At 47.1% G+C, this 24,581-nt stretch overlaps 1 protein-coding gene and 1 long non-coding RNA gene across 2 annotated transcripts in view; both read right to left on the bottom strand.

Moving 5' to 3' along the window:
• Window positions 1-405: 405 nt before the first annotated feature.
• On the bottom strand, window positions 406-9,489 carry VAX1 (ventral anterior homeobox 1). Its single transcript, XM_079976159.1, has 3 exons — window positions 9,219-9,489; window positions 7,060-7,247; window positions 406-2,654 (listed from the first exon to the last, which is right to left on the bottom strand). The coding sequence occupies exons 1-3, from the start codon at window positions 9,457-9,459 to the stop codon at window positions 2,136-2,138; spliced, it is 948 nt and encodes a 315-aa protein (XP_079832285.1). The 5' UTR covers window positions 9,460-9,489; the 3' UTR covers window positions 406-2,135.
• An 11,732-nt stretch (window positions 9,490-21,221) lies between these two features.
• LOC307216487 overlaps window positions 21,222-24,581 on the bottom strand; it is a 302,624-nt gene continuing 299,264 nt past the window's right edge. The window contains exon 2 of the long non-coding RNA XR_013839122.1: window positions 21,222-21,360. This is a non-coding gene — a long non-coding RNA (uncharacterized lncRNA). The remainder of the gene's footprint in view (window positions 21,361-24,581) is intronic.

Raw genomic sequence — 24,581 nt, 5'->3', positions numbered from 1 at the left:
GTTGATACTGGGTGGGTGGAGGGGCTTTCTAAACAGAAGACGAAAATAACAGCTAACTCTGTCATAGCATAGATATAATATATTTCACTCTCACCACATAAATACAAAACAGCCAAATACCCAAAACATTCAGAACAAGGGCTATTAGTAGCAGGGGGAGCTCATCTTCACCCGCGGATTCATTCATTATTTTCATCACTAGTTGCCTAGAAACTTCAGACGTAAATAATTTACAATAATATTAATAGGAGGGTTTTCCGTTTTGCCCGCGCGCGCCTTCTCTCCCGCTCTCTCCTTACTCTTTCTGTCCTAGAATTAATTCTATGCACTACATCAACCATTCCACTTTTTTGCCCCCGCTTTCCTTTTTTAAAATTTTTTGGTTAAAAAGTTTGGTGGCACATATTTTATACAGTCTGTAAACGCAACGTATCAAATGATTGTTTAAAAATTAAAAAAAAAAAAACTAGCTATGTAGTTTTGTTTTGTTTTTCCTGACGAATTTCAAGTCCTGGGATTTAATGTAAAATAATAATAATAATAATCCAGGAATACATACATTGTGTGAAGAATGAGGGGGGGAGCAAATAACAGTAAAATAACGATTGTTACAGAATAGTTTTGGTTTCTTTCCAGTACAAAACCAAACCGGAGAAGACGCGTTGATTGGAATTTAAAGGTAAGCATTTTGTAAGAAAATAAATTGGAAGGTGGTGAAAACTCGAGACTTCCAGTTTAGGTCCAGTTTATATGGGGAACAGGCAAATAATATCGTTGGTCTTAGACGCCTTCGCATCTAAGACTCTCTCTCTCTTTTACCTGCACTTCATAATCTTCTTTATTTTATTTTAGAGATTGGAGTTAGATTCTGGAGGAAAGGGTATTGTGAGGATTTTCACAAGATCGCCCCCCCCCTTAAAAAAACACCCCCTCAGTTTTCTGTAGCCAATCATAGTTAATGTGTATATATTATAGTACAAACATTCAGGATTTAACCCAATCAAAGTGTTTTATATTATCCTGCCTCTGGGCTTCATGACGAAATAAAGGCTAGGAGCCAGACACAATTGTTTGGAAGACCACAAGCCTTGGCAACGCATCCGCTTTGAAATCCACCAGATTGCACAGTTTTGTGCTCTCTTAAATTCATCTGTCATAAACATCGCTGGGGTAATATTCCAAGAGTATGTCACTTCATCGCTGTGGAACCTGAAATAAGGGTAATTCCCCAACACAGACATGTACAATTTAAAATTAAAGTGCAATCCTTTACGCACTTACCGGGAGTCCCAGTGAAGAGGGACTTCTTAAGTAAGCATGCTTAGGATCGCATTGCGCACCTCAACCCCCTTGTTCCGGTGAGCTTAAATTTTCAATATTTTTTCTGTTTAGAATAGGGAACTGGAAGAGGAGGAGGCGAGGGAGGCATGCAGCTTCAGGACGATGCATGAGAGCAACCCCTGGACTTGTTTTCGTCTCGGACTCGCAAAAGGGAGACTCCTTTGAAATAAGAGGTGTGTTTGAAGAACCAACACAATGTGGAGCAGCCAAAAACATGCCCTCCCAGTTGGATGTATGAGCTTCTCTGCATGTGTAGGACACACGCACTTTTAAGCTCCTATCAAGCCTTCCGCCTTAAAAAAAAAAATGCCTCTTTTTCCTATACACTCCCTTTAAAATGTAAAAACTTGGTGCTTATCATAGGGGCAGCCAGACTGAAGTCAACAGTGTCTCCTTCCACTATTTGCCTCTCTGCCATAGTCCCCCCTAACTCCCCAACCCCATTTCTAACATTAACGTGGGTCACCAATGCGACAAATGTCTGGCTCAGGGAGGGTTCCACCCTCGCTGCCGCCGATCGATTTGTTCCACCGATTGGAGGCCTCCAGTCAAATCTGTGAGGGCCTCGGGTTGGGAACTGATGGGCTGGCAAGGTAAAAATCGGGGTTCCCGAGGAGGCAAAGTTGTGCCTGGGATTGGTGGCTGGGGAAGACGGCAGAGAGAGGAAGAAGAGTCTGTGGGGTGCGATGGGAAGAGGAGGGTGGGGAAGGGGCCCCTAGGGTGTGGAGGGTCTTCCATAAATAACCGTCACAAATAGATACTATAAATATAAATACAGCGCGCGTCCCCGCGCGTCAGTCCAGGGCCTTTTTCTCGACGCCTTCTTTATTGGCCGTCCTGGAGTAGGGCTCGAAGGCCGAAGAGCTCAGGTACCTAGCGGACAGTTCTTGCAAGTTCCCGGCCAGGGAGCCGGCCATCGCTAAAGGGTTGGAAAGCCGGCTGGCCACCGAGCCCAGCAGGGTGGGCACGGGCAGGCTGAAGAGGTTGTGGCCCCCGGGAGGGGACGGGTGCGCCGGGCCGGCGGCGGCGCTGCTGCTGACGGCCGGCTGGTGCGGGGAGCCGCCCGCCGTCGCGGATCCCGAGCCGCCGGTGCCGCTGGCGAGGCTGGGCGCGCGCAAGGCTGAGCCCAAGGCGCTGGTGGCGCACGGCGGCAAGAGGCCCGGCAAGCCCGGAGGCGAGAGGAGCCGCCCTTGCTCCAGCAGCCTCAGCACGCTGCACGTCGCCGCCGTCTCCGACACCACGGATTTCAGCTCCGAGTCTTTGCCTTGGTCCTTCTTCTGCTTGGTGCGTCGGTTCTGGAACCAGACTTTGACCTGCAAAGAGAAGCAATTGGGGGTTGGGGCGAGGGAGGGAGAGAGACAAGGTCAGCGAGGGAAAACCACGGGCAACTTTAGGATCGGGGTTGGGAAAGCTACCCCCCCCCCAGACCACCATGGAAAAGCTCTCCAAGCTCCCTTCACCTCTTTCCCCATGTGACTGGGCCCTGAGCTCAGCCTGCTTGCTTGGCACTTGGGCAAAAATGGGGGGGGGGAGGAGGGAGAGATTTCCGGGGGGGGGGAGCTTGGGCGCGCGTGTACGTGGGAGAAGAGCGCGCGCCTCTGTGTTTGTGTGTGTGTGAGCGCGCGCGCAAGATAGCGATCGTGTGTGGCCATTTGAAACGTGATAAGAATCGCCAAGCAATCTTGGGCACTTAAAAGTGTTGCTGAAGTGGCGGAGAATTGCTGAAATAACAAAGAACTCTCGAGCACCTTAAAAGACTAAAACATTTATTATTGTGGAGTCGCCTTTCCATAAGGCGAGAGCGCCTACCATTTCATCAGGTGCGTGAAGTGGACAGGAAAGGCATTGGAAACTTATACACAGAAGGATGCGGCGTGGGCGTGGGGCGGAATGGGAAGGAATCGCTTTGACAACGCGAGGTGGTTGTGTGTGTGTGTGTGTGTGTGTGTGTGTGTGTGTGTTTAAAAAGAATTAAGTAGAAACAGGCCCCGGTAGCGAAACTTCCATGGATAAGAAAGAGCACCTGGCTGTCAATAATAAACCTTCCAGAGCCGGGAATCCACCAGGATCTTTTCCAGAAAGGAAGCTTTGCTTAGAGAAGAAGAAAATCCCCAATGAGTGATACTTCAGTAATGCCTCAGATCCTACACTCTTGAAACTCTGTAGTACAGATTTAAGGTTTTATCCTTTTTAAGCCGCCCTCTTAGGCCTTGAACACAAGATTTGTGTGGGACGTCATCTGAATTTGCAACTTCCCTTCCACTTTCTTTATCTCTGGGAGCATGAGGTTTTCCTAGCGCCTGTGGAAGCGCATGCAGGCTGTATGTATGGATAGACAGACGCACACAGTTTGCGTTGGATTTTCCCGTCAACATCTTTTGCGTGCCGAAGGGAGCTGGGAGAGTGTTCTGGGCAAGCGTCTGCCAGCTCTAGTCCCCATTTTTCTCCCCCAGCCTTATAAAGAGACACCTGCAATCTCTTCCCCGCCCGCCCGCCCCCCCCCCCAACGACTTTAGGTCTGCTTTCCACCATTTCAAATATTATTTCACTCAGATTAATATCACATGCCACGCTCTAGCCTCGGAGGTTGTTTCGTTTGTCATACCAACATGGCCAAATCTGACAGCCAAAGAAATGCTAATTAGCTTGTCAGAAGGATTCATTACAGTTGCAGGATCTTTTCACTAATTAAGAAACCACTCCCTACGACACTTGGGTTTTTAGGGGATTTTTTGGCACTGATTCTTTCTTTCTTTCTTTCTTTCTTTCCTTCCTTCCTTCCTTCCTTCCTTCCTTCCTTCTTTCCTTCCTCCATAATACTTGTATCAGACGCTTCAGTTAGGAAGCATAAAATCACACCTCCCTTTCTTCACATTTTCGCACTTTCTCCTCTTTCTTCCTGCCCTGGGACCCATAAAGGGACCTGCACATCTTCCATCACATCTTTTGCACTAGCTAATCAAGTAGCAACAAGACTTAAGCACATTTTCAAGGTGGACGCAGAAATAAGCATGGCCTGGACACCCCTTTTTCCGGCTTGGAATGGTTTTTGAGGTGCTGGGAAATCTGAAGGTTCCCCCGCAAGCATTTCCCTATAAGCATATAATTATTCCCTCCCCCCACCACCCCCCGGCCTCATCCTATTCTCTTTTCCTCGGGCTCTTCTTTTATTCAGTAAGTCTTCCATACAGTATTTCCTTCCTGTGCAGAAACGCCTTCTCGCCTCCTGCGCTATACACAGGGACTCTCTATACAACCGCAAGGCGAATGGGACCCGCCCTTAGAACTCCCCCACTTATACCCATTTTGTAGCAAGTGGTTCTAAGGCTGAAGGAAAGGGAGGGGGGATTTGGGTTTAAAAGTTGTAACAGGCCCGTTGAAGCGGACCTCATGCTTGTCAGATCAGTGGCGTAGCGTGGGGGATGCAGGGGGGGCCGGCCGCACCGGGCGCAACATCTGGGGGTTAGGGTTAGGGTTAGGGTTAGGGGGCGCAAATCCAGGGTTAGGGGGCGCAAATTACTTGCCTTGCCCCGGGTGCTGACAACCCACTACGCCACTGTGTCAGATTCATAGTGTACGTTAATTAATTAATTTGAAAAAAGCAATGTTTGACGTGAAATTAAAAAAAAAAAACACGCTGCAAATCTCCAGCTCTACCTCCACCATTTTGTTTGTTTTTTTGTTTTGTTTTATAAATTACAACAAATGCTTCCGATAGTCAGTTTCCTTCACTGCCTGTTTGCAGGAGTCTGGTGAAAGCTCATTTCAAGCTAAATGACCCACAACCAGATTTTTCTGCACACATGCCGTTGAACTTCTTCTGGGTAGGATTGCGCTCTGCAATCTTCCCCGTGCTTGCCTGAGAACAAGCCCCGTGGAAACCGAATGGAGCTTTCCTTCCAAGTAAACATGCGCGAGAGGATGGCGCTGCAGAAGCCCACGTGGAAGCTTCTTGCGACCAAATGCAGCCTGCCCAAATAAATGAATGAATGAACCCCGCCATAATAGAAGAACATGGAGGAAAGGGCTGGGGCGTAAGGGCAGCGAAGAAGCATTGCAGTGGTGTCTCTTACAAAGGGGCCTGTGTGGCCTGCGCACTTTTTGCAAGCGAATCGTCCTGCGGAGCCTCCGATTTGAATCTACTGGGAAGTAAATGGTCACCGAGAGGCTTAACTCCGCATAAAGGTACCTCCAGGAAGATTTTATTTTAGCAACGCACACACTCAAATCCAGGGACGATCGGTGGCACTTGGGTAACCCTGCGCCCTCCTTCAGCGTTAACGCATTTCCTTGGGAGCAAGTCTCCTCGAAGTCAGTGTGGGACTTACTTCCAAGTAAACCGGCGCAGGTTCAGTCACCGCGACCTCTCCCGAGAGAAAGCTCTTTGGAATAACAAAGGCAGTGGCCTGCTGAAAACTCCGCTTGTATCTTTCCCCACAATTCTCGTAAAAGAAACAAGATTGGATCCTGACCCTGGTTGAATCAATGGAGCTCTATTGCTCATATCACTACTGACCACTGACATTAAATGTGGTCAGATTAAAACAACCCCTTCCCTCTCCCTTCTCTGGTTGGAAAGACTTTTCCTTCCAATTCTAAGGCACCCAAAAGAATAAGTCCCAATGAACACAGCGGGACTTACTCCAGAGTAAACATGCACAATTGCTGTGCTGTCAAAGCAATCCTGAAGGATAAAGGTATCTCCTTAAGCGCTGTGCCTTCTCCTATCTATTTTGCATCCCTTTTCTGTTTTGGAAAAGTTACTTTTGTGACTTATTCCGATCCTATTCCCGATTTTTTTTTGTACTTTTGCCACTCCACACACTTTTCGCCTGTTCTTCAGAACCCGAACTTTACACCACGGGAGGCTGAAATCAATTCCCATTTTCCTACCCACTGCAAATGAGTTCAGGGCAACCGGTGTGCAGGTAAACTGGACGTCAGCACCTTAGGAGTGCAGCTACGTCTAGAAATTTTTAGAAGTATTTCTTTAAAAACACGCGCACAGCAACCTTTAACTCACTTGCAGGGGCCTGTCAACGATTTACAGCACGCGCCTCTCGCCACGTTCACTCGAAAGCAACTCCCATAAATCGCCCTTCATTCCACGCAACTCTCTTATTTTTGCGTATCTGTCTTTCCATCTAAGCATTTAGGCTTGCTTAGAATTGCAGCGTCCACACCCTCCAGGCAGCTCAGGCCTCGACCAAACTGAAATGCCTCCGACCTTTTTAATCTACCTACCCCCCCCCCTTTTAAACGTGATGATAGACGTATATTTGTATGTGCGAGAGCGGAAAGCGAGGGGTCTCAACTGTGCTGGTCCCGAATGGTACCAAATTATGATTCAGGACCCTAGCAGGGAATTGAAAGTGTCAGGAAAAGTCATTTGGAGTCCGGATCTGGGAAGCTCTGGGAAAGGCGTCTACCTGCCTGAACTCGGGCTGGTTCTATTGATTGGTCACAGCCATGCAGGGAGCCACCCCAGCGTTAGGCTTTATTATGTTGTAGCAAGTCAGTAGATTTCCCCCTGCAGCTTCATAACCTAGGGTGGGAGGTGGGGGGGGGATCGATCCTGGCTCCCTCCCGTTCCAGTGCAACGGCGTTGGAGTCACTGCGTCACCTACCTCTGAGCGCAACACACCCGGGATGTTTGGGACGCGGCGGGGGGAGGGGAGGTGCCGCTCTCTCCATTGGTTTCTCTGGCCCATTTTGTACCTGAGTTTCTGAGAGGTTGAGCTGCCTGGCCAGCTCGGTCCTTTCCCGTCCAACCACGTATTGGCACCTCTGGAACTCCATCTCCAGCCGGTAAAGTTGCTCCGCCGTGAAAGACGTGCGGGTCCTTTTGGGTCGGTCCAGATCAAGCCCCTTCGGGAGGATAATCTCTCTTATTGAACCTTTGGCATCTGGCAAAGAGAGACAGAGGCACTTTTAGACCCAGGAGAAGGAAGAGGAAGAGGAGGAGGAGGAGAACAAGAACCCATTTTCAGGACCTGCACCGAGAGGCAAATGCATATCGACAGAGCGAAGCCTCATCTGCTGGTTTAGCTGAGGCGACTCTCCTTTCAAACCAGAGATGGAGAAACCTGTGGCCCGCCCGATATTGCACGACTACAACCCCCATCGCCCCTGACCATTGGCCTGGACTGGCGGGGGACCGATGGGAGGTGAAAATCCAATCACACCTGGGAGGCCACAGGCTCCACAACCCAGATTTCTATCCGGAGGCCCTTAAAACAGCAGCGCGTCGTCTATAAATAAATACCAACTTTCATCACAAGACAGGCAACTGGGATGGAAAGATACAACAACGACGACGACAACAACATGGGCTGGTTTAGTGTAAGAACCAGCTTCGTCCAATCAACAGAGGCCTAACAACAGCAACTCCTTCTTAGCATTTTTGTCTTTGCAGTGATATGATCATATTTGCTTGGCCTGGCTTTTTAACCACAAGGCGAGGACACATGTTAACCATATAAGGCCGCCTTGAAGGCCGGCTTCCGGCTCCCCCTTCCTGTTTGGAAACTGGCAGGCTTCTCTCCCCCCCCCCCCCCGCCGCCTCTCTGAAGGACCTAAGAACTCTTTTTCCATGTAAAAAGCCTGGTCCCGTTTTCCCTGCCCGCAAAAGCTCTCCACATCTTATGAGCACCTCCTCAATTCCAATTGCCTTCTCGCTCATCCAGCCTTGCTTTCCCACAATTTTACCTTCCCATCTTTAGTCTCGAAGCCTAAGGAACTCCAGTTTTGTTTTGTTTTAAAGTGATCGCTTTCCAGGGGGTCCACCGATCGCGCCAGGATTAATTATTGTTTACCGGGCCCTTTGTTCTAGGAGAAGTTTCTCTTTACGTTTATCACACGCAAACAAACTTTGGGAATTTAAATCAGACATTTAAAAAGAATGTTGTGAAATTATTGCATTGGCGGACTTAGAGGGAGGGGAGGAGAATATTCCACAAAGTAATAAAATAACAAACAACAAACAACCCCCAAACAGTAGAGTTAAGGGGAAGGTTTATATGGGTTTGCTTGTTTTTTAGGGTTTTTTAGGGAAAGGAAACTTTACACCGTTTTTGGTTTTTTTAAAAAAGACCCTCCAAAATATTCAACCCAGCCTTCGGAACGGATCCAACCTAAATAAACACCGCTTCCCGGTGTGGCTACGTATAGCGGGCTCCAAAGCAAAATCTCCCAGTCCCTCGCCAAAATTTAACAAGAGTGGGGAGAGCATAAGGCTTGCAAAAACCGAAGCACCCTTGCTTGATACGGAGCTTTACCACCCGTCTACCTTTTAGCCCCTGTCGGAACAAGGGCGCTTCCCCCGCCCCGCTTTTTCCTTTTTTGACACGCCAAACTAGCAGCCTTCCCCAAAGGCAGCGGGCAGCGCGATCCTATACTTCTGAGTATAGATGCAAGTCCCATTAGGTCGGGTAGAGCTTACTCCCAGGTATCTATCTATCTGTCTGTCTGTTCAGCATTGCCACGCAAAAATAAACTAAGAAAGAAATGCCTGCAGGGTAGAAGCCAGGGCAGAGAAGCAGCAGCCAAACAATTAAGCGAAGCGAGCGCGAGAAGTACGTGGGGAAAGGAAAGCCACGAAACCCCCCCCCCCAGCTGAGCTGCAAGGCTTGGGGTGCTGAGCTATGGAAAAATAGGAAGTCTCCCACATCCCCTCAAAACTAGATGCCCCCAAATGCCCCTGGAATTGTGGAGAAAGAAATAGCTCTACAGAATAAATAGATAAAAAGGAAACATTGCAAAACCTTGGCTTGAAACAAAAACAAAACAAAAGCAAGAATCCGCTAGCAGGGATTTTCCAGGCGCAGACACAACATAAAAAGGGAAAAAAATAAAATACAAGCAAACTCCACCCCTACCTCGGACTAGTATTCTTCTGCAATAATCCGGGTCAGCGGAACTCGATTTGTTTTTGCTGCAGTCTTCCGAGCCGCCAGAAGACGAGAAAGTCCCTTGTGGATCCTTCAAAAAAGAAGTCGAAATATTTCCTTCGCATCCTTTGCTTTCCTTGCCCTCTTTATTGTGCCCGTTCTTGGAGACCCGGTTGGCTTCGATCTCAGAATTGCATCTAACGTCCATTTTGTCTTGTTTCCCAAACATGTAGTGCAATATGGTTTTTTAAAAAGTAAAAAAAAAGAGAGAGAGGAGGGAGGGAGGGAGGGAGGGAGGGTAGGTGGAAGGGGTGGGGGGGTCGGAAGCAAGGGAAGAAAAGTCTGCGTTGGGTATTGCACGGTTCGTGGTCAGACCGGCGAGTAAACAGCCAAGTCCCTCGAAGGCGAGAGGTCGGTTCTTCTGATCGAGAGGCAGGCAATCAGCAGCTTCCTCCGTCCCAGCGTCCTAGTGCGAGTGTCCAGCTTCCCTGCGCCCCAATGATCAGGTACTCAACAGTGCAACTCTAAAATGATTTAATGCCTCCCTTATTACAGAGAAGGGGATGTGGTTGTTAGACACCCAGAGGGACGCGCACTCGCTGTTTCAATTGATTACGGGTAATTTTGCAGCCTCCACATTTAGGTTACCTCATGAATACACTAAATTGTTTGGATAATATATCACATCGTAATGGGTGGTTTGTATGCTTGTCCCCAATCAAGTCGAGTTTAGCCAGTGAATAAACTGAAATGATTGGCCTTGCTTTCAGGAAACACACAATCAAACGACTGAGACTTTCCAGAAGAAGAGGGGGGAGAGGAGAGGGGAGGGAAAAAAAAACTTTTGACAAGATTCAGCCTGAATTGTTAGGAGCCATTAGCGGCCATTATTAACTTTCTTCAGTTTGCCTTTGACCCTTCCAGATTACAGAGTGGTTTTATCCGAGGAGGCACGCCTAATACGTCTGAATTAAACGGCCAAGGAAACAAATATAGATGCGGAGTCCCTGGAAGCTGTGGGAAAGGAGTCTCGGGTCCTCAACAAACAGTCACCGCCAAGTCACCCCACTAAAGGAACACCACCAACAACTAAAAAGTAGCCATTTTCCTTGGTGGGGGATTATAGTGATCCAAGAAAGCAGATGTGCCTTCGTGCCCCTTCAGCCCCCACCCCCACCCATCGCCAGCCAAATAGCAGAAATCCTACTTAACACTTATCTCCACAGCCAGCCATCTTAAAACTCCTACCTCTCCTTAATTCAGAGGCTTGGCTTGGGTCCACTCCCTCCCTTCCTCCCTTCTAATTCTCTGCACCTTCACAGTGAACAACATTTGCAGAGCATACTCCTAGACTGGTGTGTGTGTGTGTGTGTGTTCAAAAAGCCTCCTTTGTATTTAGAGAGATCCAGGAAAGAGAGGGAGAGAGAAAGAGAGCACACACACACACACACACAGAGAGAGAGAGAGAGAGCAGGGGAGATCTCAACTGCGTGATCTACTAAAGGGAGGGGAGAAGTCCCACCCCCAGCTATTTCATTGTCTCTGCTACAATATCTTTGAGAACCGCAACAGCCAGTAATCCAATAAGACCATTGATTAGGCTACAATGATTCAATTCAAGCGCATGGCTTTGTGCAGAGAGCATGCTTCAGCCTTTCTTGTCACCTTGCAGGGCAGAAGCCCTCTTCATGCTGCTCTCCTCATTCATGCCTTTATGGGAAATGTAGAGCGAAAGGAGTGAAAGATGGCAATTATCTAATTGGACTATTAACAAACAATCCTCTGAGTGTGGCTGTCTGGCATTGGTTCTTGGGCGGGGTGAAAGGCCACATGTTGCACTGGCCCCATTCACAAAAGAGTTCCAGGGGCCAGGCTAGAGAAAGAAAGCGAGGGAACTTTTCACACAAATCCAGGCATTTTAGTTAGACATCCTTCCCCACCCTCTTAGGCTCCTTGCTTGTGTCTTCTAAGGGGGGACTGGAGAAGGAAGGCTTTTAACTTTCTCTAGCTAAAAATGACACTACAACGGCAAAACAAGAAACAGTACAGAGGGGGCAGCAGTACTTGGGGGGGGGGAGGAGAGGGGAGAACCCAGCTACACCCAAGTTGTATATTTGAGCTTTGCAGGTCAAAGCAGGAAACATATGGACATACTCTTGAAGGAAAATGAACCTGAAAAAAAGGAAACAAGGCATAGATCCTCTCAGCTGGGCTTTTTGTGTGCCAGGTTTGAGCAGCAAAAGCAAAGAACATAATAAGAGACTTGCTGGATCAGGTCAGTAGTCCAGTTAGTCCAGCATCCTGTCACACAGTGGCCAGCCAGATACCCATGGGAAACCCCAAAGCAAAACCCAGGCACATCAGCAATCTCCGCTCCTGCGGTTTGCAGCAACTGGAAGCACACTGCCTCGACCATGATGGCAGAGTATAGCCATTGTTGCTAGTAGCCATTGATATATTCCATTAATTTCTCTAATCCTTGTAGAAGGAAGGACCAAAACTCAGTGGTGGAGCACCTGCGCTGCATGAGGAAGGTCCCAGGTTCAGTCCCTGATAGGATATCCAGGCAGGGCTGAGAGAAACCCTGGCTGGGACCCTGGAGAGTTGTAGTCAGTCAGTCAGTCAGTCAGTCAGTCAGTCAGTCAGGCAAGAGCTAGTTGGACCAATCGCCTGGCTCAGGATGAGACAGCTCCCTGGGAAAATCTGAAATCAGCGTGATCAAGCTTTCCAAAAAGACTGGAGTAAATTTATACAATATTTGAAGGACAACTGTAAACAATTAACAACACTAGCAGGGTTGATATAAAAAGACTTGTAATGTTAATGATTAATACCTTTTTATACTTTTTTAAAATTTGTGATAATTGCAATAAGCAAAATTTAAATTGGAAGAGGTACAAATGCTATGACATGGAAATGAATTACGAAAACCATGAGGTGAGCGGGAGGGAAGTCAATTAGCTCATATGAGCTAAAAGTTAAGATAACAAATAAAGATGTATTTAAATACTATAAAATGGAAACTCAATATTATATATTATATATATATGGGACAGCTCCCTAAGCTTCATCGACACTAAGGTTTGAACAGCACTAAGGTTTACTTCTCCTGGAAACTAATTCAAGGTTGAGCTGGACATGTCACCTTTTCACATGACTGTACATACCAGCCCCAGACTTTTTGGGGAGTCAACACAAGAAGAAATTGGATTTCAGCATGTATATGTAAGTGGGATGTGATTGCCTGTATATGAGGAGAGCCATCTGCCTTGGGCAGGTGTTGGAGCCTGTGCCCTTCCAGATACTGTTGGACTACAACTCCCATTAGCCATGCTGGGTGGTGCTGATAGGAGTTGGAGTCCATGCAAGCAACCACTCGCAAATGGCCGTCTGAAAGGGCCTGATGCACTTCCAGTAATGCTGCAAACATTGCAGTATTTTCTTGAGACTGTAACTGACATTAGACATACATTCAATTTCTTATGATATGCAGTATTTTATATGTTAATACAACATTTCAATATTATTTTTATTCAGTTGTTATTTTAAATGTGCACCTTGATCCCTCAGGATGAGGTGAGTTCATAACTGGCATAAATAAATCAAAATTCAAAAATGCAATTTTGAGTCCCTAATGGAGGGCAATACAAAATGTTCTATAGGCACTGTAGTTTTATGTGGGAAAGGGGAGATGCATTTTCAATGGACTGATCAGTTGTTAGATCAATAAATTAAACACTTTAGCTGGGTAATAATTTGCCCCCAATTAATTGGACATGTGCATGTGTGTGCTTATGATATTTAGAATTCCTGTGGCCTCATTTGAGCTGCACTCACACAAAGTGCAGCAGTTGCATACATAGGCCCCACATGGAAGAGCCAATTCATATGACCAGGACTGCATGCATTGCTCATCTGGCCCACATGCCCAACAGCCAGGGGTGCACTGGAAGAGGAATTCTGGGTAGTTCTGCTCCATAATGCTTTTTAGAGCAGTGGTGGTGGTGGCCACCGCCACCGCAGCAGCAGCGGTGGTGTCATCTGCTGGAGTGCCAGAGTAATTGATTACAGATTCTTCTTGCTCTGGCAAGTAAATGAGGTGATAACAAGGCTTTCAAGTTCTACTATGGGAAACCAGGCAGAGGGCCTTCTCAGTAGTGGCACCCACCCTGTGGAATGCCCTCCCATCAGATGTCAAGGAGATGAGTAGTTATATATCTTTTAGGAAACATCTGAAGGCAGCCCTGTATAGGGAAGCTTTTTAAGGTATAATGTTTTACTATGTTTTTATATATGCTCGAAGCCGCCCAGAGTGGCTGAAGCAACCCAGTCAGATGGGCGAGGTACAAATAATACATCATCATCATTGTTGACATATTTGCACAAAGAAAGTGAGCGAATGAGATCAACTTAACATTTTATGACTGTCAGCTGGTCCTTATGTCAAATGCATAAATGAAGCTCCTTGCATTTTTCTACTCTCCTTGGCAGTGTAGCTATAGAAGCTATCATGATGAACTTCTGTACATCAAAATGTATCCCTTCACTACAGCAGGCAGCATCCCTATATATGCTTTCCTGCAAACAATTGTGATGGACCACTCTGACCTTTGGCTGTGGTGGGGCAAAGGCTTTAACCTGTGAACAAGGAAGCATAATGGCCAAAGATGTCATTCACAAACAAACAAACAAACAAACATGCTGCCCATCTGAGTAGGTTGCCCCAGCACAACAATGATAAAACCACAATAAAACATCAAACATTAAAAGCTTCCTTATACAGGGCTTCCTTCAGATGTCTTCTAAAAGTCTGATAGTTGTTGTCAAATAAAGTGAGAGCAGGAAGGGGAAGGGCTGGAGCTCAGCGGTTGAGCATTTGCTTTGCACGTAGAAGGACCTCCAGGTTAAATCTCCACCATATTCAGGCAGGGCTGAGAGAGAACTCTGACCAAAATCTGGAAGAGCCACTGCTAGCCAGTTTAGTCAATCCTGAGCTAGATGGACCATTTATCTGACTTGGTATAAGCCAAGAGAAAAGATGACCATATGAAGCAGAGATTGGATGGCCACCTGTCATGGATGCTTTAGCTGAGATTCCTGTATTGCAACAGGTTGGACTAGATGGCACTTGGGGTCCCTTCAGACTCTACAATTCTATGGTTCCATGAGACTTTATCCATGTTTGAATTATGGGGACAAGGAAGGGGGCCCTTAATAAAACCCATAAGCCCTACCCCATGACTCCCCCAGTTTTAGCCAAAGTATGACTCTCCCATATGGGACGCAGGTGGCGCTGTGGGTTAAAGCCTCAGCGCCTAGGGCTTGCCGATCGAAAGGTCGGCGGTTCGAATCCCTGCGGCGGGGTGCGCTCCCGCTGCTCGGTCCCAGCGCCTGCCAACCTAGCAGTTCGAAAGCACCTCCGGGTGCAAGTAGATAAATAGGGACCGCTTACCAGCGGGAAGGTAAACGGCGTTTCCGTGTGCGGCTCTGGTTCGCCAGAAGCGGCTTAGTCATGCTGGCCACATGACCCGGAAGCTGTACACCGGCTCCCTCGGCCAATAAAGCGAGATGAGCGTCGCAACCCCAGAGTCATCCACGACTGGCCCTAACAGTCAGGGGTCCCTTTACCTTTACCTATGACTCTCCCATGCTGTTCTAAAAACAGCAGCTCAGGCAGCTGTGACAAGAGGTAAGAGGCTGACCCCCTCCCACATAATTTGAGCACTGCATTTTGTATAGGCAAGTTGTGTGCCTTCCATGAATGTGGTCCTTGCATCTCACGGTCTTGTTCTTGGTGCTTCTAGTCTTTGCAAAATCTTACCTTCAATAGGCAAGATTGGAGACTATCCCTGTATTAGTGGTCTGCAGGGAAGCAATATGGTTTTATAATGGCAAATAGGAGAAAATTGCATTTTATACTTGTAAAAAATGCCACAAGCGTTTTAAAAGAAAACCTGGCAACCTGTTCTATTATAAACCTGAAGGAGAAATTATAATTATATTTGTAAAATAGTGTGTGGGTGTCTTTATGACATTTCCCCCATGCTTTCAGTTATGCTCCTATCCACATGTATGGCATAATAAAAAGATGGAGTTGTTTGGCTCAATTATGCAGTTTAAATCAAAATATTTTGAATTTGATCATTATGCTCTAGTACTATCGGCTTAACACAAAACCCAGTCAAGTCACTGGGTGGCACTCAATTTGTCTCTTTGACTTGAGTTGCATACCTAAAAACACACCAACCTTATAAATCATGTAGTGTTTGTTTTAGGAAAATCACAAAAATATACTCTTTTACATAATAATCACCTCCAAATATTTTCCCTCGCTTTAGCAGTGACCGTGTGCTAAATACTGACATTGTTAATTGACAATAGTAAGCTTATGCTCACTTTATAATGTTTTGTAAATGAGAATTGTTACCAGTGGAATTGCTGGTGTTACGTTGTAGTGATATTATAGCTTCTGCTATGTATTATGTATTTCTATTGTAGACTATTTATTTTTTGAGGACTGTTTTGAGCACAATTTTTTAAAAAAAAATGGTATATAAATAAATTGACTATGGCTATGGCTACATTCACACAGCAGTTGATTCCATTTCCTCAACATTTCCCTCACTTTCAAAGTCTGCATCGTATTTGAGTTTTTGAACAATGTAATAAACCACTTCCAATAAAACTAATGGATAGTATTCATGTTTAACACTCATTTCCATATTGTTTGGTTCCAGAAATAATAGAATCATAGAGGTGGAAGGGATCTCAAAGGTCATCTAGTCCAACTTCCTGCAGAGCAGTAATCTCAACAAAAGCACCCATAACTGATGGTTAATTTACTTTCCTTTACAGCCCCCTTAAACTCTGCTGCCTTGTGGGATATCTTTGGGAGAAGAAAGGGCAAAGGTGTAAATCCCTACACAAATTCAGAGTGGAGTTCCTAAGGCGGTTGGATGGCGCTTTGTATGTCTCCTTCAGGAAACTCCTGCAGCCAAGCTGGTGCCAGACATATTGCTCTGCTTTCCTTTGGATCACATCAGCGAGACCAAGAGGAGGGCCTTGTCATCTGGGCAACCCAAGATCTCCTTACACACTGCTCAGGCTTGTGCCCAGATGAGGACACTTTGGTGCTGCTAATACAGTGGTTTGACTTCACCCCTGGAGGAGTACTCCATTGTCTCTTGAGACAGACAGATGCCAACAACAACACCAGAAAAGCATAGGAGTAAAGTGACAAACTTTGGGGCATTATACCATTCTCTCCTTCAGTTTTCATGGGGGAACAGAAGCAGGCATGTGTGGAAAGAGTAGAGGAGTAGCCATGTTGTCCAGTAAAGTCCGTGGCTGTATCACACCATGCCTAGTGGTGTGTATTAAATTAAGCGCAGCCAGCGGCGTAGCATGGGTTGTCAGCACCCGGGGCAAGGTAAGTAATTTGCGCCCCCTAACCCGGGGCAAGGCAAGTTATTTGCGCCCCCTAACCCAGGGCAAGGCAAGTAATTTGCGCCCCTAACCCCTAACCTGCCGCTGGTGCCAGCTTCTTGCTGCTGCCTGGGCTGGGGTATTTACGTTAAGGTAGCCACGGCGGCGGCGGCGGGTCCATGTCAGGTGATCTGAGGCAAGTTGCCGCTGGCGCTGCCGCCCAAACGATGCCGCTTGCCCGGAGGAGGAGGGCAAAGAGGCGAGAAAAATGCAACATGGCCCAGCAGCTGCAGCAGCGGCGGCGGGGGCGGCGGGGCTGTGAGGAGGGGCTGCCTGGCGCGCCCTCCGTGGCCCTGACGCGTGGGGACCGTGGCGAGCGCTGAGAGCCGCTGCCTGCTGGACGCCTTCAGCCCGGACGTGCGCACAGCTCGTCGGTTCCGCGAGACATGGGGCTCTGCTACAGCCTGCGCCCGAGGCTCTTCGGCGACTCCGGAGGCGGCAAGCGCGCCCCCCCAGATGTTGCGCCCAGTGCGGCCGGCCCCCCCTGCACCTCCACGCTACGCCACTGAGCGCAGCATGCCTCTATATCAGTCAAAAGCCAAAGTTCTGTAACACAACAGGTACTGCAATGTGAAAGGAACATTGTTAAATGGGACAGAAGGCCTAGCATTATAATCAGGAAAACGAACGCATTATTCCCCACATCTGAATGCACCCTATCAGAAATGTTCCATTTTCCTAATGACCAGTTTTTCATGAAAAATCCAGTAGGTTCCAGCATTTTTACAACAGTGTTTGAACAGGTGTTTATCTACTTGCAGACTCAGATCTACATATATTTAGCCCAGTATAAAAGGTGAAGCTCTTGTAAGGTAAACAATCTAATGAGATTTATTCTGAGCCCAAACCTCTAGATTCTGTTTAGCCGGCATGTGCTAAACATCTTCAATTTTAATGAAGACAAATAAGGCTGGCCTCTCTCCAGCTCATAACTATTTACAACATAAAAGAGAGAGTGCCATATCAGTGTAGATAGTTGGAAATATTAGCTCAGTGTTCTTCACTAGCCCCAAATTGCAGAACAAGCTGTTAATAACGCCAATGAAAACTGCAACAAATGCTTTAAAGAAGTATTTAGAGAAATGGGTTTCTTTATTACATTAACCATACGCCACAATAAATGTCACATTGTGTACGCACACACACATGCCCCATATACTAGTGGCAGAATAGTGTCACAAGTGGAAAAGAATACATAGCATCATATCCAATAGTACACCTATTGCTCTATCCATGGATAGTGTGTATGGGTTACATCTTTTCACTAAGTTCTCCACATGAATGTATCAAGTGCAGACAATTTTTGTATATCTGAACCGGTGGTAAGGAGACCATCCAATCTGATTCATTAGTTGAAACCATTACATTCATTCACTCACTCACTTCATCTGGGAATGAACTGGCTTGAGCCCCCCCTTATATTTCAAGTTCAACATGTTGATACCCCCTAAAGAAGGCTTCAACTATGTATAGCTGGGTCCTCATCTAGAATCTGGGAGCTGAATTTGGAAGCCCTATCTGAGAGATGTTTGCCTTGGGATCAGCATACCTAGTAGACTGCCACCCCACAGTGCTAGCAAATCATCAAGATCTTCTGAGGAAACTCTGATGGTCATCACTTGGAGGCAACCTAGATGATTACCTTCTTGGTGAGATCACCCATCATTAGGAATGCCCTCCTTTGGGTAATTCATTAAGACAATAATGACCATTCAACAGATCTTTAGAATATATGTTCACCCAAGCTTTCCTAGACTCTGACTCTTAATTTTTAACTTTTTTGTTTTGCACACTGCTCAGTTGTATTTGTGCAGTTTATTTAAATTTTCCTCCATAAAAAACAAATAATATAACTAATAACAACGAAAGAGCTATGGTGAACATATATTTGCTTATATTGCAAACATTAGCTCTATAGTATCCATGATTATCACAATATTTTTCATTATGTTCCAAATATTTTCCTTCATATCACTTTTAGGAAAGTCTTACATACCACATAGAGATTCTTTTAAAAGTCAGCTAAGCAGTATTTTTTTTAACTAAACTACTAAACAAATGAATACATCAATATTCTTGGAGTTGTGTTGGTGATGATGGAGGGGCTGGAGCTAAGTTGTGCATCCAGTCCACTAGCTGCCCATTGAGGGGGTGTAGCTTCTGTGCTGGTAGGCTCTGACTGCCCATTGGGGTATGTTGATTCTCCAGGGCCCCAGTAAGTGCTGGGCCACACTGGACTCCTAATTTTTCTCTCATCAAGTCTCAGCTGTTCCTGGGCCTGGGCTGCTCTTGACTGTATAATTCTTATGAGTGGGAGTCATCACCTTGTGTTCCATACAGCTACTCTTTTAGTGAATCCACTGAGCAAGCTCTCGGAAGAACATACAGTATGTGCCACCTTAGGAACTCAGAGGTATTCTGTGTAAGAATTCAGAAATAGGAGACTCAGTATCTGGACATCTGCAACAAAGTCATTTTATCACACCATCTCTTCATTTCGCTTCATAATGGGAGACAAGGCAAGGAAACTTTATTTGTTGTTGCGGCAGAGGAGGAGAGAAGTCTACATTTACGATAAATTCTTGGCTTTGACCTCTGGCTCTGGAGCTGTGAGAATTTCATTATCTTTAATTGACTCATCCTTCAAATGGGCACTTCATATAGTTCAATATACTTCCTAATGACTTGTAAGAGAGCGTGAAAGCAGGGTTAGGAAGAGAATTGCCCATGGCACTATTTATTAAAATCTGTGGAGGATTTTCAGGGCAGTTTGGGGTTATCCTGCTGTATGACAGGGGGACATAAGCACACTGGGAAACTGGGCAGCACGTCAAGAAGCGACACTGATCAGGGATAAATGCAAGGCAACACACAGCACTTGCAACATGCTATGTTTGTGAAATAATCTGATGGCCTCTGAACATTCAGAACTCTCAGAGGACCAGAAAACCACTGCATGTATCATCAGCATCACTTTCTTCTGAATTTGTGGCTGCAGTTTTAAAACAGCCGCAAAAGGAATCATTTGGATACTTTATTTAAAAAGAGGGTCTAAAGAAATGTAAAGCATATCCCTGAAATATAATTATACCAGGGACCCCCCCTCCCAACCCCCCATTAATGCCACTTTCCATTTGGGTCTCTTGCCTCATAAGTTATATTTATTGGCAGTCTGAAAAGCTCCTGGAAGCAGGAATGGAAATGACTGATTATAGGTGTGGTAGGATATACGTACAAAGAAAGACTGTGAAGTCTAGAATTATTTTGCTTGGTATGAGTGAATGAGAGAAGGCCTGATGGTGGCAATCAGGCTTGTAAAATGTATATTGGACAGCGAACACTTCTCTCCCTCCCCTGCCCCGCCCCCCACCACATCTCCTCAACATAATATGTGAATAAATTCCAGGCTGAATTAAAAGGGAGTAAACTATACGTTGGAAAGAAAGGTGCACTCTCCCATCATATATTACAGGATTTGCTGTGATGCGATTCTACCGCAACTGTTGCAATTTTTAAAATGAGTTGCATAATGGAATGGCTGTTTAATCAGGCAAGACATTGCTGTAAGTTGGAAACTATTCATAATACCACACATTACACAGCATAAGGCATCTTCTGTTCAAAGTACGTGTACAATTTTTCAACATCAGATTGTTTGTTTTTGGAAAATGTGAGACAGTCTCATCAGCTCCACCCCATAACTTAGAGGCCACCTATTGTCAGGTGCTGACTGCCGCAGAACCAGGAAAATCAAGAAACTTCAACAAATTCATCCACCATGAAAGGCCTGCCTTAGTCCATTGCATGATCTTCTAGGCCCTGACTCATCTCTGGCCTAGCTTTGGCATTTCTTGGGGGAAGTTATATAATCCTTGGTCAAGTCAGTTCCACTGCTGGACATTTTATCTATGTATTATCTGCAGTCTTTGAGCCAGTGACTCAAAGTGACTTTGAGCCATTCTCTAACTCTTCTTCCCCAACCCCCATTTTCCCATGCCTACTTTGTGCAGCCATGGAATGGCCTCTCCAAGCACTGACCCCTTGAGGATCCTGCGGATCCTGCAGCTATGGAACTTACGGAGCCCGGCAGCCAGCCTTTGAACCATATACCCCATCTTCACTGATCCCTTAATGGGAAAGAAATATGCATTCCTCACTCACTCCAGACAACCAAAAGATTTCCCACCATAACACAGTGTAGAAACCTGACTGAGGCTAAGAAAACACTGAAATATATATAGTAATGGCACTACAGGAAGTACGGGAAAATCTCCTTTTGGATGCTAATTTCTAGTTTTCTGCTGCATTAACTGTCTCTGAAAGGAAGCATGAAACAACAACAACAACAACAACAACAACAACAATAATAATTTATTATTTGTACCCCGCCCATCTGGCTGGGTTTCCCCAGCCACTCTGGGCGGCTTCCATAGAAACCAAAAATACACTAAAATATCACAGATAAAAAACTTCCCTGAACAGGGCTGCCTTAAGATGTCTTCTGAATGTCAGGTAGTTATTTATCGCTTTGACATCTGGTGGGAGGGCGTTCCACAGGGTGGGTGCCACTACCGACAAGGCCCTCTGCCTGGTTCCCTGTAGCTTTGCTTCTCGCAATGAGGGAGCCGCCAGAAGGCCCTCGGCGCTGGACCTCAGCGTCCGGGCAGAATGATGGGGGTGGAGACGCTCCTTCAGGTATACTGGGCAGAGGCCGTTTAGGGCTTTAAAGGTCAACACCAGCACTTTGAATTGTGGTCGGAAACGTACTGAGAGCCAATGTAGGTCTTTCAAGACCGGTGTTATGTGGTCTCGGTGGCCGACCCCAGTCACCAGTCTAGCTGCCGCATTCTGGATTAGTTGTAGTTTCCGAGTCACCTTCAAAGGTAGCCCCACGTAGAGCGCATTGCAGTAGTCCAAGCGGGAGATAACTAGAGCATGCACCACTCTGGCCAGACAGTCCGCGGGCAGGTAGGGTCTCAGCCTGCGTACCAGGTGGAGTTGGTAGACAGCTGCCCTGGATACAGAATTGACCTGCGCCTCCATGGACAGCTGTGAGTCCAAAATGACTCCCAGGCTGCGCACCTGGCCCTTCAGGGGCACAGTTACCCTATTCAGGACCAGGGAGTCCTACACACCACCCCGCCCCCTGTCCCCCAAAAACAGTACTTCTGTCTTGTCAGGATTCAACTTCAATCCATTAGCCACCATCCATCCTCCAACCGCCTCCAGGCACTCACACAGGACCTTCACCGCCTTCACTGGTTCTGATTTGAAAGAGAGGTAGAGCTGGGTATCATCTGCATATTGATGGACACCCAGTCCAAACCCCCTGATGATCTCTCCCAGCAGCTTCATATAGATGTTAAAAAGCATGGGGGAGAGGACAGAACCCTAAGGCACCCCACAAGTGAGGGCCCAGGGGTCTGAACACTCATCCCCCACCACCACTTTCTGAACACGGCCCAGGAGGAAGGAGCAAAACCACTGTATAACAGTGCCCCCAGCTCCCAGCCCCTCTAGATGGTCCAGAAGGATGTTATGGTCGATTGTATCAAAGGCCGCTGAGAGATCCAGCAGAACTAGGAAACAACTCTCACCTTTGTCCCTAGCTCGCCGGAGATCATCAACCAGCGCGACCAAGGCAGTTTCAGTCCCATGATGAGGCCTGAATCCCGATTGGAAGGGATCCAAATGGTCCACATCCTCCAGGCCTGCCTGGAGTTGTTCAGCAACCACGCGCTCAATCACCTTGCCCAAGAATGGAAGATTTGAGACTGGGTGATAGTTAGCCATACTGGCCGGGTCTAAAGATGGTTTTTTAAGAAGCGGTTTAATGACCGCCTCTTTCAGCGGATCTGGGAATGTTCCCTCACAGAGGGAAGCATTCACCACTCCGCAGAGCCCATCGCCCAGTCCTTCCCGGCTTGCTTTTATTAGCCAGGATGGGCAAGGATCCAGGAGACAGGTGGTTGGTTTCACGCGTCCCAGCAGCCTGTCCACATCCTCGGGGGTAACGGATTGAAATTGATTCCATGCAACTTGACTAGACAGAGCTCCAGCACTCTCCCGCCCCGGCACTGCTCCCACGGTGGTGTCTAGCTCCTTCCGAATATGAGTGATTTTATCTGCAAAAAACTTTGCAAAATCGTTGCAGGAGATCTTGGGGTCTTTACAAGGCCCCGGTGGTAAAGGTGGTTCTGTTAAATTGCGAACCACCTGAAAGAGTCTCCTGCTACTATTTTCTGCAGATGCAATAGAGGTGGTGAAGAAAGTCTTCTTCGCTGTCGCTATCGCCACTTGGTAGGCTCAACGTTGAGCTCTAACCTGTGTCCGGTCAGATTCGGAGTGAGTTTTCTGCCACCGATGCTCTAGCCATCTCAGAGATTGTTTCATCGCCCTCACCTCCGAAGAAAACCATGGGGCTGTCCGGGCTCCATGCAATCGGAGAGGGCACTTCGGAGCCAGACAGTCAATAGCCCTGGTTAACTCCGCATTGCAGTGGGCCACCAGGGAATCAGCTGAAAGGCCATCAACATGGGATAAAGCATCCCCTACCACTCTCTGGCAACCATTTGGATCCATTAAGTGGTGGGGGGCGGACCATCCGAATTGGTCCCACCTCCCTGCAGAGGGGAAGGGTCGCAGAGAAGTCCATTTGCACCAGGAAGTGATCTGACCATGGCACTTCTTTTGTTTCACTTTTACTTAGTGTCAGATCACCCACATCACTAGAGGTGAACACCAGGTCTAAGGCATGTCCATGACTATGAGTTGGGCCAAACTTATTCAGGGACAGCCCCATGGAGGCCATGCTTTCCACGAAGTCCCGAGCAGCCCCTTGTAAGGTCGTGTCGACATGGATGTTAAAATCCCCTAGGACAACCAAACTAGGTGTCTCCAGGAGAAAATCCGCCACGACCTGAAGCAGCTCGGACAGGGAATCCTTGGTGCAGCGGGGAGGTCGGTACACCAAAAGGAATCCATTACTGCCCCTATTGCCCAGCTTCCAGAACATGCACTCAGAAAACTGGATCTTCCCAGTAGGACGCCCGGTGCAAGCTAGTGACTTCCTAAAAATCACTGCAACCTCCCCTCCCCGCCCACATGACCTGGGTTGCTGTGCATAAGAGAAACCTGGTGGGCAAGGAGCGGCAAGGACAGGCCCATCTGCTTCCTCCAACCAGGTCTCTGTCACACATGCAAGGTCAAATCCTCCATCCACAATCAGGTCGTGGATGGCAGTGGTTTTATTCATCATTGACCTGGTATTACACAGCAACACCTTCAGGTCATGTGGGTTTCCCCTGTTGATTCCAGTATCCATCCAGTCAAGGCCAGACCCGGAGGCAGGGATAGTCTTCAAACAAGGACTAAACCTGCCTCCTTGGTAATGACATGGTCTGGTCTTAGCGTAACTCCGCCTCCTGCCCATGATCACCGAGTTCGGATGTCCCAGTGCTTCCCCCCCTGTGGAACTTGTCCCAGCCATCGTGTTGGCTGGGGCCTCACTCCCAGGCAGCCCTGATCCCACCCCTTAAAACAAAACACAAACTATACAGAACCAATAAAACAACAACAACAAAAGAACAGAATAATTATACTAAAATTAATCCCCAACCAAATATCCATCCCACCCACCCACCCCCAACAAAGGAAAAAAGGGAAAAAAGAAATAAAAATTTAAATTGCCACCGACTGTTTGAGGACATTTTAAAGCACATTAACCACCTGGAACAGGGAAGCAATGACAGAACACTTCCCACACTTCCCCAAAAGTTTGTTCCAAATAAGGGCCTGGGCCATGCCCCCTGGGCCATTTGGAAAAGGCCTTGGAAGGGAGCAGGCCCTGCAGTCCTCACCCAGCCG

The sequence above is a fragment of the Podarcis cretensis genome, assembly GCF_951804945.1.
Source record: "Podarcis cretensis genome assembly, chromosome: 5".
Taxonomy (NCBI): domain Eukaryota; kingdom Metazoa; phylum Chordata; class Lepidosauria; order Squamata; family Lacertidae; genus Podarcis; species Podarcis cretensis.
This window is presented reverse-complemented; position numbering and strand designations above follow the sequence as displayed.

Bases quoted from the DNA above. Each gene is read 5' to 3' on its own strand.
- VAX1 (XM_079976159.1), bottom strand. From the start codon at position 9,459: ATGTTTGGGAAACAAGACAAAATGGACGTTAGATGCAATTCTGAGATC. The intron at 7,248-9,218 runs GTAGGGGTGGAG...TCTCTTTGCCAG, and splicing joins CAGAAGAATACTAGTCCGAG to ATGCCAAAGGTTCAATAAGA. The intron at 2,655-7,059 runs GTACAAAATGGG...TTCTCTTTGCAG, and splicing joins TCAACCTCTCAGAAACTCAG to GTCAAAGTCTGGTTCCAGAA.